Source organism: Mustela erminea, chromosome 18 (genome assembly GCF_009829155.1).
Source record: "Mustela erminea isolate mMusErm1 chromosome 18, mMusErm1.Pri, whole genome shotgun sequence".
Classification (NCBI taxonomy): domain Eukaryota; kingdom Metazoa; phylum Chordata; class Mammalia; order Carnivora; family Mustelidae; genus Mustela; species Mustela erminea.
The window spans coordinates 28,731,705-28,747,427 of record NC_045631.1 but is presented as its reverse complement, the minus strand read 5'-3'; the positions used below and the strand labels follow the sequence as shown (position 1 = coordinate 28,747,427).

The 15,723-nt window shown below is 35.0% G+C and overlaps 1 protein-coding gene across 11 annotated transcripts in view; it reads right to left on the bottom strand.

The window, feature by feature from the left end:
• TRIM37 (tripartite motif containing 37) overlaps nucleotides 1-15,723 on the bottom strand; it is a 180,276-nt gene that overhangs the window by 83,507 nt on the left and 81,046 nt on the right. For all 11 annotated transcript variants that reach the window (XM_032322412.1, XM_032322415.1, XM_032322413.1 and 8 more), the window contains 3 exons: nucleotides 13,843-13,893; nucleotides 12,409-12,490; nucleotides 4,975-5,051 (listed from right to left, as the gene is read on the bottom strand). In XM_032322412.1, coding sequence (XP_032178303.1) covers nucleotides 4,975-5,051; nucleotides 12,409-12,490; nucleotides 13,843-13,893 — 210 coding nt within the window. The remainder of the gene's footprint in view (nucleotides 1-4,974; nucleotides 5,052-12,408; nucleotides 12,491-13,842; nucleotides 13,894-15,723) is intronic.

Sequence of the window (15,723 nt, the reverse complement as noted above, 5' to 3'; positions counted from 1 at the left end):
GATAAAAATGGTAGTATCAGTGAATGTAATTCTTTGATATCACATAATGAAATGTGTCAAATGCATATTTAGCAAACTATTATTTTCCAAATGGTCAATAATACATGAGCAATAGATCCATTCAAAGTGCAGTCCAACAAAGTTTTTATTGTTATTAGGGTTTTTTTTTAGTAAACAGCTTTGTTATACTTATAAATATAACAAAGAAACCTGCACATATTTGAAGAGTATGATTTGATATAAAGTATACAATCTGGTAATTTATATGTGTATGCACACACACATATATATCCTCATGAAACCATCACCACAATCAAGAGACTACGGAGAAATACATCCTCTCCCAGTTTCCTCTGCCTTCTGTACTTCCCTCCCTCACCTTTTTCCCTCTACCTAACCCCGGCCCTGTCTGTCCTTCCATCTCCAAACAACCTGCATTCTGTTACTACAGATCAGTTTGCATTTTTCTAGTTTTACCTAAGTGGAATGATATACATGCTCTTTAACTGTCTAGTTTCTTTCATGAATAATTTAAAAGGCATTCATGTTGTTGCTCGTATCAACAGTTCATTCGTTTTTAATGCTGAGTGGTATTCCATTGTATTCACACACCAAAATTTATTTATCCATTCAGCTGTTGATGGAAATTAGGGTTGATTCTATTTTTATAAACAATGATGCTGTGAATATTTGCATAAAGGTCTTTGTATGGACATACAGTTCTTTTCTCTTGGGTAAATGTATAGGAGTAGTTTATTGGTCATGGAATAAGTGTATGTTTAACTCGTTAACAATCACCAAATAGTTTACAAAACTGGTTGTATCATTTTACCTTCCCAGGAGGAATGTTTAAGACTTCAAATTTTTATATATTCTTGCCAAAACTTGGTATGATCTTAATTTTAGCCATTTCAATGAGATATAGTGGTATCATACTGTTTATAAATTTCCATTTCCCTAATAATTAACACATTAGGGTATATTGGTATCAGATTGATTGTAAATTTCTATTTCCCTAATGACCAATGCTATTAATCACGTTAAATAGGCTTATTTTGCCATTAGTGTATCTTCCTTAGTGAGGTGTGTAACAAATGTTTTGCCCACATGGAGAAGGGAGCTTGTTTTTTTATTGTTGAGTTTTGAGAGTTCCTTATATATTCTGGATAAAAATCCACGCAATTTGAAGAAGAGAACTTTATGGTTTTAATGAAATCTAATAAATGTATTCTTTTATAGACTGTGCTTTTGGCTTATAACTAAAATATCATTGCCTAACCCAAAATCACAGATTTGTTTTAGAATTTAAATCTAGGATTACAGTCAATTTTCAGTTTGTTTACATATGTAATATGAGCTATGGATACGAGTTTATGCTTTTTCCATACAGATATCCAAGCACCAAGACAGCCATCTTTCCTTCAAGGCATCTTTTTCACTTCTTTTTCCCTTCACAGCATCTTTTTCAAAAATCTGTCCTTATGAATGAGTTGTTTTTTCTTTAAAGTTTAAAGTTGTTTTTTCTTCAAAAGGAGTGTTTTCTTTTTTTTTTTTAGATTTTATTTATTTATTTGACAGACAGAGATCACAAGTAGGCAGAGAGGCAGGCAGAGAGAGAGGAGGAAGCAGGCTCCCTGCTGAGCAAAGAGCCCGATGTGGGGCACGATCCCAGGATCCTGGGATCATGACGTGAGCCGAAGGCAGAGGCTTTAACCCACTGAGCCACCCAGGCGCCCCATGAATGATTTTTTTGCTGGACTTGGTAGTATATTCCATTTATGAATTTTTCTAACCTTATGCTAATATTATGCTATATTAAGTTAATACTGTAGCTTTGTGGTAAGTCTTACAATCATGTAGATTTAGTCATCAAATTTTGTTTTGATTTCAATATTTTCTCTATTTTTCAATTTTTATTTTGTTGCATTCTGCTTTGATCTTTTTTTCCCTAAAATTTTATTTATTTGACACAGAGAGAGAAAGAAGAGAGAGAGAGTACAAAGTATGCACAAGCAGGGGGAGTGGTAGACAGACGGAGCAGGAGAAGCAGGCACCCCGCTGAACAGAGTCAACCGTGGGGCTTGATCCCAGGACTACGGGATCTTGACCTGAGCTGAAGTCAGACGCTTAACCAACTGAACCACCTAGGTGTCCCGTATTCTGCTTTTAATATTTGTTTCCTTTCTTCTGCTTCCTTTCTAACTTTTTCTTCTTTTCTCTAGTTTTTTTTTTCTTTTCCCCTGAAGAGGGTGGGCAGAGGACGGAGAGAGAATCTTAAGCAGACTCTCTACCCAGTGTGCAAGGCTGAAGTGGGGCTTGATCTTACAACCCTAAAATCATGACCTGACCCAAAATCAATCAGCTGAACCCACTGAACCAACCAGGTGCCCCTCTTCTCTAGTTTTTTTAAAAGTAGATCATTGATATGAGACCTTTCTGCTTTTCATTTACCAGCTGATCCTTGAACAATGCAGGGGTTAGGGACACTGATCCTCACGTAATCAAAAATGTGGGTATGACTTCTGACTCGCCGAAAATTTAACTAATAGGTCACTGCTGACCAGAGACCTTCCATAACATAATCAACATAAACAGCTGATTAACACATATTTGTTATGTTATATGTATTATACACTATTTTATTATAATAAAGTTAAGTTAGAGAAAAGAAAATGCTAAGAAAATCATAAGAAAAAGAAAATACATTTTTAGTAATATACTATATTTACCTAAAAAATCTGCATATAAGTGAATCTGCAGTTCAAACCCCACACATTCAAACCCATGTTGTTCAAGGATCCATAGTAAATCGGCATTTATTACTATAAATTCCCCTCAACTTACTACTTTAGCAGCACACTACAAATTCTGATGTTTTCATTTTTACTTGGTTCAATATACTTTTTAAAAATCCCTTATGATTGGGGCACCTGAGTGATTCAGTCAGTTAAGCATCTGCCTTCAGCTCAGGTCATGATCCTAAGGTCCTGGGATTGAGCCCAGTGCCGGGCTCCTTGCTCAGCAAGCGAACCTGCTTCTCCCTCTCCCTCTGCTCATGTGTGCTCTCTCTCTCTTACTCACTCTCTTAAATAAAATCTTACCAAAAAAAAAGCCCTTATGATTTCCTCTTTGAACTAGAGTTTTTTAGAAGTGTTTTATTTCTAAGTATTTCAGATTTTCAAAATAGGTTAATATATAAATTGATTCCACAATGGCAAGATAAGATACTTTGAATGAGTTGAATTCTTTTGAATTTATTGAGATATGTTTTATACCCCAGAACATTGTCTTTCTTGGTAAATAATTTGTGTGCACTTCTGCTACTTTTTGATCAGTCTATAAATGTCAATCAGGACAGGCTGGTTGATAATGTTCCAATGTATATCCTTGATGATATCCTGCCCACTTGGATCAATTAAGAGAAGAGCTTCTATTTCTCCTTGTACTTCTCTCAGGTTTTGCTTCGCGTATTTTGAAGATCTGGTTCTGGGGCATAAACATAAGTAAATGTTCACAATTGTTTTATGTCCTCTTCATTAACTGATCTTTTATCACTACGAAATAACTTACTTATCTCTGGTAATACTTGCTTTGAAACCTAACATATTTTTGACTAGTACTAGTATGATATATCTTTATATTTAAAGTGTGTTTCTTGTGGGCAACATAAACTTGAGTTTTGATTTTTTAGGCAATCTGACAATCTCTACCTTTTACATGAATACATTTTGGTATTTGTCCCAATTGTTCATTACCCGTTAAACCTTTTCTTCTTTAAGTATTTGTCTATAATTCCATTTTATCCCCTTTGTTGCTTTATTAGCTATATGTCTTTGTCATTTTAGTAGCGGCTTTATAGTTTACGGTCGTGGTAGGCTGAATATTATCCCTTACCCCAAGATATTCACATCCTAATCCCTGGAATGTGTGACTGTTACCTTTTATAGCAAAAAATGGGGAGCATACAGCTGTGATTAAGCTAAGATCTTCAGATAAGGGAATTATCCTAGAAAATCCCCATAGACCCTAAATGTAATCATGATTGTCATTTTAAGGGGAAAGCAGAGAAAGATCTGACAAAGAAAAAAAAAGACAAGGCAGTGTGATCAAAGGCAGAAATAGGAGTGATATGGTCACAAGCCAAGGAATACTGGCAGCATCAGAAACTAAGAGTCAAGAAATGGATTTTTCCCTAGTGCCTCTGTATCTAGTACAACCCTAGTACAAATACCTGATTTGGGGGAAAACAATAGTTTTTGGATTTCTGGACTACAGAAAGTATAAGGGAAGACAATTTCTATTATTTTAAGTTGCTGTTTGCACTAATTTATTATACAGTAGTATATATCTTTAAATCATCAGAGTTCTAGAGCTTTTTTACCATACCACTTCACATACAGTGTCAGAATCTTCTATTTCCATGCTCTACATCCTTTTGTTAATCATGTACTTCAACCAGAACAAGTTATTGCAACAAAGTGGATATAGAAGCCAATGCTAGGATCCAACTGTCTTTTTAAAAGCCATATATTAAGAGATTTCCAAAAAATACCAAACAAGTTTTCTTACCAAATATTAATTTGTTTTAGAAAAATAAGTATCGTTCACAAAAATGTTATGTTAGTATTCAATAGGTTTATTATTTTTAAGCGAACTTATAAAATTTTTTAGTTAAGGAAATTTTTTTACGTTGTCTCAGTTTTCATTTCTAACTCAGAAAATATCAACATTTAATAACCCATATTAAAAAAAAAAACCTCTTTGGGGGTTTGCAATAAAATTTAAGAGTATAACATCCTGAGACCATATAGTTTGAGAATTGCCAGTCTGTGCCACCATAGTATGCCAGGGGATGCACACAGCAGCACACATCTTAAGAGATATACTTTGGTAATTAACAATAGTTAATAAAAAATCCTAAGAGAAATGTACATAAAGACCCACTAAAGTTTGTTATTTAATTGCATGTCTTACTTGGACGTTTCAGGTAAGCCAGCTGATAGTTCCAGAAACACAGATAAGTAGTAACCACGAACAACTCCATTTCCATCCTAAAAAAAAGAAAAAGAGTCAACTATAGTTCAATAACTAAAAAAAGATGTTACAGAAACTTTAGATCAACTCAAATCTAAAAAATTAAGCCACAACAAAACAAACACAAATTACTATGTCATATTTGGTTTGGGAAATACTTCTAAGTTTAAAAGCAGTGGCAGAGATAATAAAAAGCCCAAAAGATAGGAGTCTATAACTTAAAAAATCTTTTGTACATTAAAAAAAAAACATGAAAATATTAGGGCATTCAACCTAAGGAAAATGTTAACAAGTATAAGCATTAAGAGTTCTAACATATACAAAACTCTTAAATATCAGCTTCCAAGAAAAATGAAAACACTGAAAAAAAAATATGGAAAAAAAAACCTCTACTAGGCATGAGACTATATATATATATATATATATATATATATTTTTTTTTTTTTTTAAATGAGTAAAACAGAACTAGGTAACATTTGATGTTGAAAGTGATTAAACATTATTTCTATATAATGTCTATGTTAGGATTCCACATAAAAGTCTGTCTGAAGATTAAGAAGTTGTATAAATTTCTGTTAGTGATGTTTAGAAAGATACTAACTTCCCTCTCTCTTTCTCTATTTGCTCATATGCCTACCTTTTTAAATGACTATTATCATTGTAACTACATATATAAACAACTGTTTCCCCATCTAAACTGTGAGGACTGAGGGAAGGATTCTTATTATTCATCACCAGTGTCTATTGGGATATGACCACAGAGGAGTACAAATACCTATTAACTCCTTCATTTCTAGGCTACTTTGCTCCAAAAAGTTCTAAGGAAGCTTTCAGGGTTAGACAAGGTACTTGTTCAATAAAACTAAATAAACAACAAATAATCAGTTAAGTGAAAGAAGCCAGAAACAAAAAATTATATATTGTATGACCCCATTATATCAGATTCTGGAAAAGCAAAACTATAATGACAAAAACAGATCAGTGGTTGCAGAGGGGCCAGGAAGGGAGAAAAAAAGGGATTAGTTTAAAAGATGAACTGGATAAAACATTTGGGGGTAATAAAAACCATGACTGTGGTAACCACCTTATGAGTATATATACACTTATCAAAACTCGTCAAAATTAGTACATTTTATTGCATATAAATTTTATCAGAAATTGGGCGCCTGGGTGGCTCAGTGGGTTAAAGCCTCTGCCTTTGGCTCAGGTCATGATCCCAGGGTCCTGGGATGGAGCCCTGCACTGGGCTCTCCGTTCAGCGGGAAGCCTGCTTCTCTTCCCCCTCTCTCTCTGCCTGCCTCTCTCTCTACTTGTGATCTCTGTCAAATAAATAAAATCTTTAAAGATTTTTTAAAAATAATAAAAATAAAAATCAATAATCCTTATTCAAATGACTGGAGTTTTTTCTTCTTCTAAATTATGCTACTAGAACAATTTCCCTAGAATAAGTTAACAACTAATAAAAAGGAATAAAAATTTTTCCTCCTGATCTTTATCAGCTAATATCAGAAATTTTTTCATTTTATTTTTATAATTTTAAGGAAACTTGTATTATCTTATGTACATGCCAGCTACACCTCTAACAAAATACTAGCTTTAAGATTTTTCAAAAGGCAGAGGATTCTATATATATATATATACTTTTTTTAGATGTTATTTATTTGTCAGAGAGGGAGAAAGAGAAAGCGTGCAAGCACACACAAGCAGGGGGAGCAGCAGGCAAAGGGCGAAGCAGGCTCCCTGCTGAGCAAGGAGCCCGATGTTGACCTCAATCTCAGGACCCTGGGATCATGACCTGAGCCAAGACAGATGCTTGACTGACTAGAGCCACCCAGGCATCCCAAAAGGCAGAGGATTCTAGAAAGAGTGCAGCAATGGCAACATAATTTATGCAACTCTCTAAATCCAAACAGAAAACTAACAAACATAAATAACTGGACAGAAAACCCAAAAGCTCACAAAGAACATTTACAACAAAACTAGATGACAGATTATCTCCACAATCCGCAAAATACAAGCAGATAAAGATATATTAGTTACAACCATTAAGACCTGTAGGACATAAACATCTGCATGGGAGAAAAGCTATGGGACATCTAGTGAACAAGTAACAGGGAAACCACAAAATGGCAAAGAGCCACTGAAAAACCTCACAAACCAAATACAATAGGTGAAAATGGAATGAGCTGCTTAATGGATTACCAATAGAGCACAAAGGAGCCTTACATTAAAACTCTGAGAATTAAATGTAGTCTTATCACTCTAATCTTTTATAAATGAATACACAGGGCCCTTCAAGACAGGTCCTAAGATTACAAAGAAAGTACTAGAAACGAAGATATAATAAAAACAAAGGAAGGAGAAGGGCAGAGCCAGGGCACTGCTCAGAAAGCAAGGCATCATATTTATTGTTGATTGCCTTATCACACCAGATATACCCATGCAAATAAAATTTGGTCCCTGCTTTATGTATAAAAATTGAATCAAAATGGATCAAAGATCTAAGTGTAAGTCCTTAAACTATAAAACTTTTAAAGGAATACACAGAAGAAAAGTTTCATAACATTAAATTTTATAAGGATTTTCTGGCTATGAAACCAAAAGCAAAGACAGACAAATTGAACAACTTTATAATTTAAAACTTCTGTGCATCAAAGATCGAAAGAATTAAAAAGGATCTTACAGAATGGGAGAAAATACATCTAAAACAGATATCTAAGGGCACCTGGGTGGCTCAGTGGGTTGAAGCCTCTTCTTTTGGCTCAGGTCACAATCTCAGGGTCCTGGGATCGAGCCCCGCATCGGGCTCTCTGCTCAGCAGGAAACCTGCTTCCCCCTTTCTCTGCCTGCCTCTCTGCCTACTTGTGATCTCTGTCAAATGAATAAATAAAATCTTAAAAAATAAAATAAAATAAAAAACACAAATATCTAACAAGGAGTCAATATCCAGAATGTATAAAGAAATTCCACAACTCAACAACTAAACTTTCAAATGCGCAAGGACTTGAGTACACATTTCTCTGAAAAGGATATACAAATGGTCAACAAGCACATGAAAAAATGCTCAATGATAGTAATCAATAGGGAAGCACAAATCAAAACCATACTATTACTTCATGCCCATCAGAATGGCTACTAACAAAGAAACAGAAAACAAGTATTAATGAAGACGGGGAAACTAGAACCCTTGTGCATTGTTGAAAGCATTCATCAAAAAATTAAAAACAGAATTATCATTTGATTGAATTCCACTTCTGTGTCTATAGCCAAAAGAACTGAAAGCAGGATCCTGAAAAGATATTTGCAAACCCCTGTCCACAGCAGCACTATTCACTATAGCCAAGAGGCAGAAGTAACCCAAAGTGTCAATCAACAGATGAATGGATAGGGATGCCTGGGTAACTCAGTCAGTTAAGCATCTGCTTTCTGCTCAGGTCATGATCTCAGGGCCCTGGGATCAAGTACCACATCGGGCTCCATGCTCAGCAGGGAGCCTGCTTCTCCCACTGCCTGCCACTCCCCCTGCTTCTGCTCTCTCTCTCTCAATTCTGACAAATAAATAAACTTAAAAAAAAAAAAAAAAACGATGAATGTATAAAGTGTAGTATATACACTGGAATGCTATTCAGCTTTAAAAAGAGAATTCTCACACATGCTATAAAGTAGATGAACTCTGAGGGCATTACGTAAGTAACCAACCATAGAAAGACAAATACCGTATGATTCCAGATATATGAGATCTCTAGAGCAGTCAAACTCACTGAAACAAAAGAGTGGTGGTTACAAACGAATAAGTGGATGGAAAAATGGGGAATTATTGTTTAATGAGTAGAGAGCTTCAGTTTTGAAAGATGAAAAAGCTCTGCAGATTGGCTGCACAACAATGTGAATATACTTAATACTATAATGTACACCGAGAAATTATTAAGATGGTAAATTTTATGTCAAGCACAATTTGCCAAAATAAAAAAAGAGACTAAAGAAACATCCTTGCAGGCAATAAAAACACTCTAGAAAAACATACTCAAAGATCAAAATTGTAACCCATTTCAAAACGATGTAAAAGACACTAATAGTATAAAGCCCACAGGAAGGAAAAAAAAAAATATGACATGAAGAATAACACAAACCAGAATTACAAAAACCCAGAAATGAGGTGACAGAACTAAAAATTAGAAATAAAATTAAGAAATAAAGACTGAACTAAAAGAAACAGGAGAGCAAATAAGCAGAATAGTTTTTATGTTAAAAAGACAAGTGAACGAAGGAAAATTTTTCAAATGAAAAAGAAATGAAAAGTTAGAATACTAGAAAGAAAGTGATAAATACTGAAGACAGGAAAAGATTCAAAATACGATACCATTAAGTCCCAAGGAAGAAAACCAGAGAAAGGAACATAATAAATACTTAAAACTGTAATTAAGGACACATTTTCTTGAAGGGGGTGTAGGGAAAAAAGATCTGAATCTACATACAGAAGAGCCTAGTATGTATTAATGACCCCAAACAACAAAAACATGTAATAGTAAACTACTAGACTTAAAAAAAGATTATTTGGCCCCCTAGACAATATTAGTGAATGCCTTTTAAGGATTAGTTCATAATCAGATTTACCTACAGAAAACTGAATTAAATATCTGAGATACCCAACGAAAGAAAACACAAGCTAAGGATTTTCTATCCAGCAATATTGGCTCTAGAGTATAGAATACAAACTGTTTTCAAAATATAAAAACTCAGAGAACAAGATTTGCACATCAAAACTCCTATCTAATGTGGCAGAGGTGGGGGAACAAGGGAGTATAAACACACAAAAAAATTTTAAGCAGTTCTTTATAATCAAATTGATGGTAGAATTAAGAGTTCCTATATTGAGATATTTGTGGCTATAGGGAAAAATAAAGCAAATGAGAGACTACTTTATGAGATATTTTAATCCTACAGTTTCCAAAGGATTCAAGAAGGGTTCCTAGAATGGAAGGAGACACAGGTGTAACATAAAGAGATTAAGTAAAAAAACAATAGTCCTTATTTGAATTATAAATATGAGCATTGACTCAAGAGCTATTTTATCTTTAAGTACATACATGTATCCCAAAAAACCCTGATATTCAATTATGTAGCAATTTTAAAGTGTTCATAAATATTTTTTCTCTGCTGAGCTCCCTGGAGCTTAACCAATTTGCTTTTATCCATGCTCCCATCCAGTTCTTCTCTAACTATATTCTTTGGCCTAAAAACAAACAGAATAACAAAACAACCCTATAATGTACATAACTAATAATGAACTTCAATGTAAACTAGGACTTTGGGTAATAATATGTCAATATACATTCATCAACTGTAACAAATGTACCACTCTGGTATAAGATAGGTTGATAATGGGGGGAGGATGTAGGGCCATGGAGCATATGGAACTCTCTGTACTTACCACTCAATTTTGAGATTTAACTTAAAACTGCTCTAAAAAATAAAGTCTATTAAATAAATTTTAAATAAATAAATAAATGAGATTTCCCCCTTTACAAATACCCATATACATTTCTCTATGTATTTCCTACTTCTGTTCACTAAGGAGGCCTAGAACCTGTGACCAACTTGGTAGAAATAAGCATCCCTAGCAGTTTGGTCTTGAAATACCATTTCCCACTAAAAGGAATCAGGGCTCTTTGAATAAAGCGGCCAATTCCAGATATGGCAAAGGAAATGGACAAGATGAGCCTAGAATATTTTGCCATGAAAGAGAACAAGAAAGCTAACTACTAGAGTCACTACAAGGTACTTATAGGGTCAGAGCAAAGTGACAAAGAAGCCAACTTAAGGAGATCATATATGTATAAATCTGTAAGTTCATAATGACATTAAAAAAACTTAATGGCTCACTTCCAGAAAATAATAAGGAAAACTGGTAAATATCAGGAACAAATCCTGTTTCTTCTTTATCAACTATAATAGTGGTTAACCAAATAATAAATAGGAAGCAGCTCTTAGAAACATATCTTTTTTTTTTTTTTTTTAAGATTTTATTTCTTTATTTGACAGAGAGAAACCACAAGCAGACAGAGAGGCAGGCAGAGAGAGAGAGAGGGAAGCAGGCTCCCCGCTGAGCAAAGAGCCTGATGCGGGACTCGATCCCAGGACCCTGAGATCATGACCTGAGCCGAAGGCAGCGGCTTAACCCACTGAGCCACCCAGGCGCCCCAGAAACATATCTTTATAAAACTATTACAACTAATAAATGAAAAGCAATGAGAATCACTATCTTACAACTCCCAGTTAATTAACAGGTATAGGCAATGAGCACTGATAGCAGTCAACATCACAAAAGAGATACAACTAGACACGATGGGATAAAAGAACAAAATACTGCTTATACCCTTGCCACCAAAATCAACTATACATCTCATTCTGTCACTGCATCCAGCTGCCAATTTACAAAAAATACCTTGGTCAAAGAAACATGCTGAAATGCACCATGAGTATGTAATCAGCATATATGCATTTTTGATGGCTTTCCGTATCTAAATTTTATTTTTATTTAAACAATGAATTTTAGGGGTGCCTGGGTGGCTCAGCTGGTTAAGTGGCTACCTTCAGAATTTTACACATTTCTCCTAAAGATAAATGTCTTCCTAGAAGCGAGAAATAAAATTCAGTAAGGTCTAGGTTCATACTGTTCACATTTAACTCACTTTTTTGGTACTTAGTAATATACCTTACAAAAAAAATTATAATTCTTTACTCCACAAAAAAGTGAACCAGTGAATATTTCTCTACCTGTTATATGGGATGCTGCCTAATTCATGAATCGCTTAATAAAACCATGGAAATCTTCAAATTAAAAGAAAAAAGGGGGGAGGGATGGCTTAGTGGGTGGGTGGCTTAGTCATTAAGCGTCTGCCTTCAGCTCAGGTCACAATCCCAGAGTCCTGGGATCCAGCACCACATTGGGCTCCCTGCTTGGAGGGAAACCTGCTTCTTCCTCTCCCACTCCCCCTGCTTGTGTTCCCCCTCTTGCTGTGCCTCTCTCTGCCAAATAAATAAAATCTTTAAAAAATTAAAAATAAAAAAAAAATTAAAAAGTTAGGGCACCTGGATGGCTCAGTAAGTTAAGCATCTGACTCTTGATTTTGGTTCAGGTCATGATCTCAAGGTCTTGAGACTGAGCCCCATGAAGGGCTCTGGGTATGGAGACTGCTTGAGATTCTCTCTCTCCCTCTGCCCCTCCACCCTCTGCTTGTTCTCTGGCTGGCTCGCTCGCTCTCAAAAAACAAAACAAAACAAAACAAAACAAACAAAAAGTGAACCAGTACGCTACAGAACCCTTAAGAAAGACCTTGGTTTCAAAATTGATTAGAAACATGAAAAACTTACTGGGTAAACTTTTAACCTCCAACAAAGTCCTGAAACTTGAAGAGGTGGACTGTAAACAGGGTCTGCTCTCTGACGCAAAGTGCTGAAGTAAAAGAAAACCAACCAAATCCCAAGATCAAAACTGTTGTGTAAGAGCAACAGGCAAAACCAAACTCCAAGCATTTTGTTACTTATTTGCAGTCCTAAACAAGTAAATGAAGGTGACTGAACAAATCAAGATTCTGCTGTATATTTTTATATATACTTACATCCTTAAAAAAAGAAAATTTAATGATACTGAAATATTCAGCAGTATCTTTCAGTTTCAGGTTTAAAAACCCTCAAAACTGCGACATTCAAGGGGGACATTCAAGGGGCACCTCGGTGGCTCAGTTGGTTAAGTGCCTGACTTTGGCTCAGATCATGATCTCAGGGTCCTGAGATCAAGCCCCGCTTTGGGCTCCATGCTCAGCTGGGAGTCGGCTTGTCCCTTTCTCTCTCCCTTTGCCCCTCCCCGCCCTCCTGCTTTGTGCATGCACATGCATACATGTGCTCTCTAATAAAATCTTAAAAAACAAAACAAAACCCCACAAAACTGTGACATCCAAGGGAAACGGAAAATATAAAAATAAAACTAAGTGTCGTGAATTTAGTTACCACCTCAGCAAGCAGTCTTTCACCATTAAAGAAAAAAAAATATGATTCTCTCCCACATCCTTGTGGTACAATTTTATTTTTTTTAATATGGAAAAACTTAAGAAATGTGCAAAATCATAATATATGTGGGGATAGCCTCAGAAAGGTTCCAGTCACAAAATTATCCCATAAGAAAAGTCAAATGGGAAGTGGTATAAATTCTCAGTTTAGCCTTATACTGATGTTCAACTCCTGGAACTTCTCTCCCCAAGGAAAGGCCTCTTATTTCTTGGTTCTCCATTCCCAAACTGTCTTTGAAGACAAGCCTCTTAAGACCTTTGTGTTTTAAGATCTTTGCTTCTAATCTGAGAGAAATAGCAATAAAAGCTAACAAAATAACAATGCAAGTTACAAAGCCTACAAACTTCTTATAATTATGTCCTCTCATTCATCTCTCACTGTCAGCTAAGATAAATGGATTTAAATGGACTTCTTCCCACCCCTCTTATTTCTGAGGATGGGTGGCAGGGGTCAACAACCTTTATACACCCCACTGCCCCACCATAGCAAAAGCTAAGTGGACCCTCTTCTTTAAAAAAAAAAAAAAAGGTTCCTCCTCCCGAGAACCAACTGTCTTGAAGATATAATACAATCCAGACAAATGACCTATATATTTCTAATATGAAACTTGTTTATTCTAAGATTACACACTGAGTGGCACAGTTCATTAGGTATGTATCCTACCCAGGAATGATGATACCTTCCTGGCTCGCTCTTATGCATACATACAGAAAACCTCAGCTGTCAAAAATCTCTTACCTGAAATTCTCTAAAACAAAAGTTGCTGAATCATAAGATGGTACTAATTCACTAAAAAGAAGGAAAAGGCAAAAAAATTATTTGGCTTATTAAGTTTAAACTTTCATTTATTTAAAAACCAAAGTTAAGTCTCTTGGTATCTTAAAAATGTTGTTAAACTAAATCCCTAGGAAATATTTTTAAATCCTTACTGAACATTAACATTAAATCAAATGAATTCATAAACCACCAAAAGCTGACATCAAAAGTTCACAATTAGAGACCCAACAAATACTTTGTAGTTGGGATGTTCTTTAAAGGCAATATACATTTAAGTACTAAAATAAACATGAAACTTTCAAAAGTACTCATGTGAACAGGAAAGGAAAAAATGGGTGCTTAGGCGGAGAATCTAAAATATGAAACAAATATAAACTTGAAAAAGTCAAAAGAAACAGCAAAAGATATCACAATAAATATCCAAACTTCCTTCTATAGAACAAATTATGAGGAATATTGACATACTTTAAATTCTTAACTACTTTAAGAACATTTACTAGCAAATGAATCTATACCATTTTATAGGATAAGAATAAATAATCACATAGGGGCAAACAGAGTGGATGAACACATTAACAGTTTCTTGGCAAGGCAAGATTGCTGCAGGCAACTTTAATTCCACAGTGTTCTCTGAAGAGAACGGAAGTATATATAACACAACCACAGGATATACCCTACATCATGTGAATAATCTGTAGCACCATTCATTCAAACGCCTCAAAAGTTAAGTCAGTAAAACATTTATAATAAAGACACTAACACAGATAGTATTATAATATACAGTATTATATATTTAATAAACAAAATTATAAATTTACCAAAAATATATACTGCAAGCCATTTCACTGCATTCTCAGATATACCTTCTAAATTTCAATTCATGAAAATTTATTACCAAAATAAGATACAAAATAACACCCACAGCATTTTCACATTGTGATGGTCCCTAAAGAAATTAGTGATTTGCCAGTGAAAACAGCATAGATTTTAAAATATATCATTGGGGGAGCGGGGCGGGGGGCTCAGTGGCTCAGTAATTTGAATGTCTGGCTCTTGACTTCAGCTCAAGTCATGATCTCAGGGTCATGAGATTGAGCCCTGTGTCAGGCTCTGCAATGGATATGGAATCTGGTTGAAATCCTCTCTCTCCCTTTGCCCCTCCCCCAGTCCTGTAAGCACATTCTCTCTAAAATAAATAAATCTATAGACTATATATATATATATATATATGTACATATATACACACACACACATTATTTTTTATTTTATGGTAAATATGTACAGATAAATAGCTCATATCTTTTTGATAGTAGGTAGATGATATCTGTCCTGCAAGAATTAACTATATAGCTACTATCCTATTATCAAGGACCCCTAACCATATCCCTAGGCAGCTATTAAATTTTCTTGGAAGACTCACATTCCTCATTCCCAGATGTTTGCTTGGTTCATCTTTATTATTCCTTAGAAGTCACAGACCACTTACTGGAGGTCTGCTCTAACTTCTCTCCATTATACACTCTCCTCACACTCAATATACACAAACCCCAATTAGTAGGACCAATGTAACTAGTACCTAGGAAGCCTACCTAGAACCACAAACCTCATCAGAGCTCCAAGGCAGTCTCCCCAGGATAGTTTTCAAATTTGGTCAAGTCATGGTATGTTTTGGTTACAATTTCATGCAACTTCCAATCATACCACCAAATTCAAAACATCTTTCATATTTTTTTCCACCATCTCCTTAATATCCAAAGTGATACATTTCCTGTTTTTTGTTTTAAGACCAGTCTATCATATTTTTATCAGTCATTAAGAGTCAAAAGGGTTCACCAAAATAAA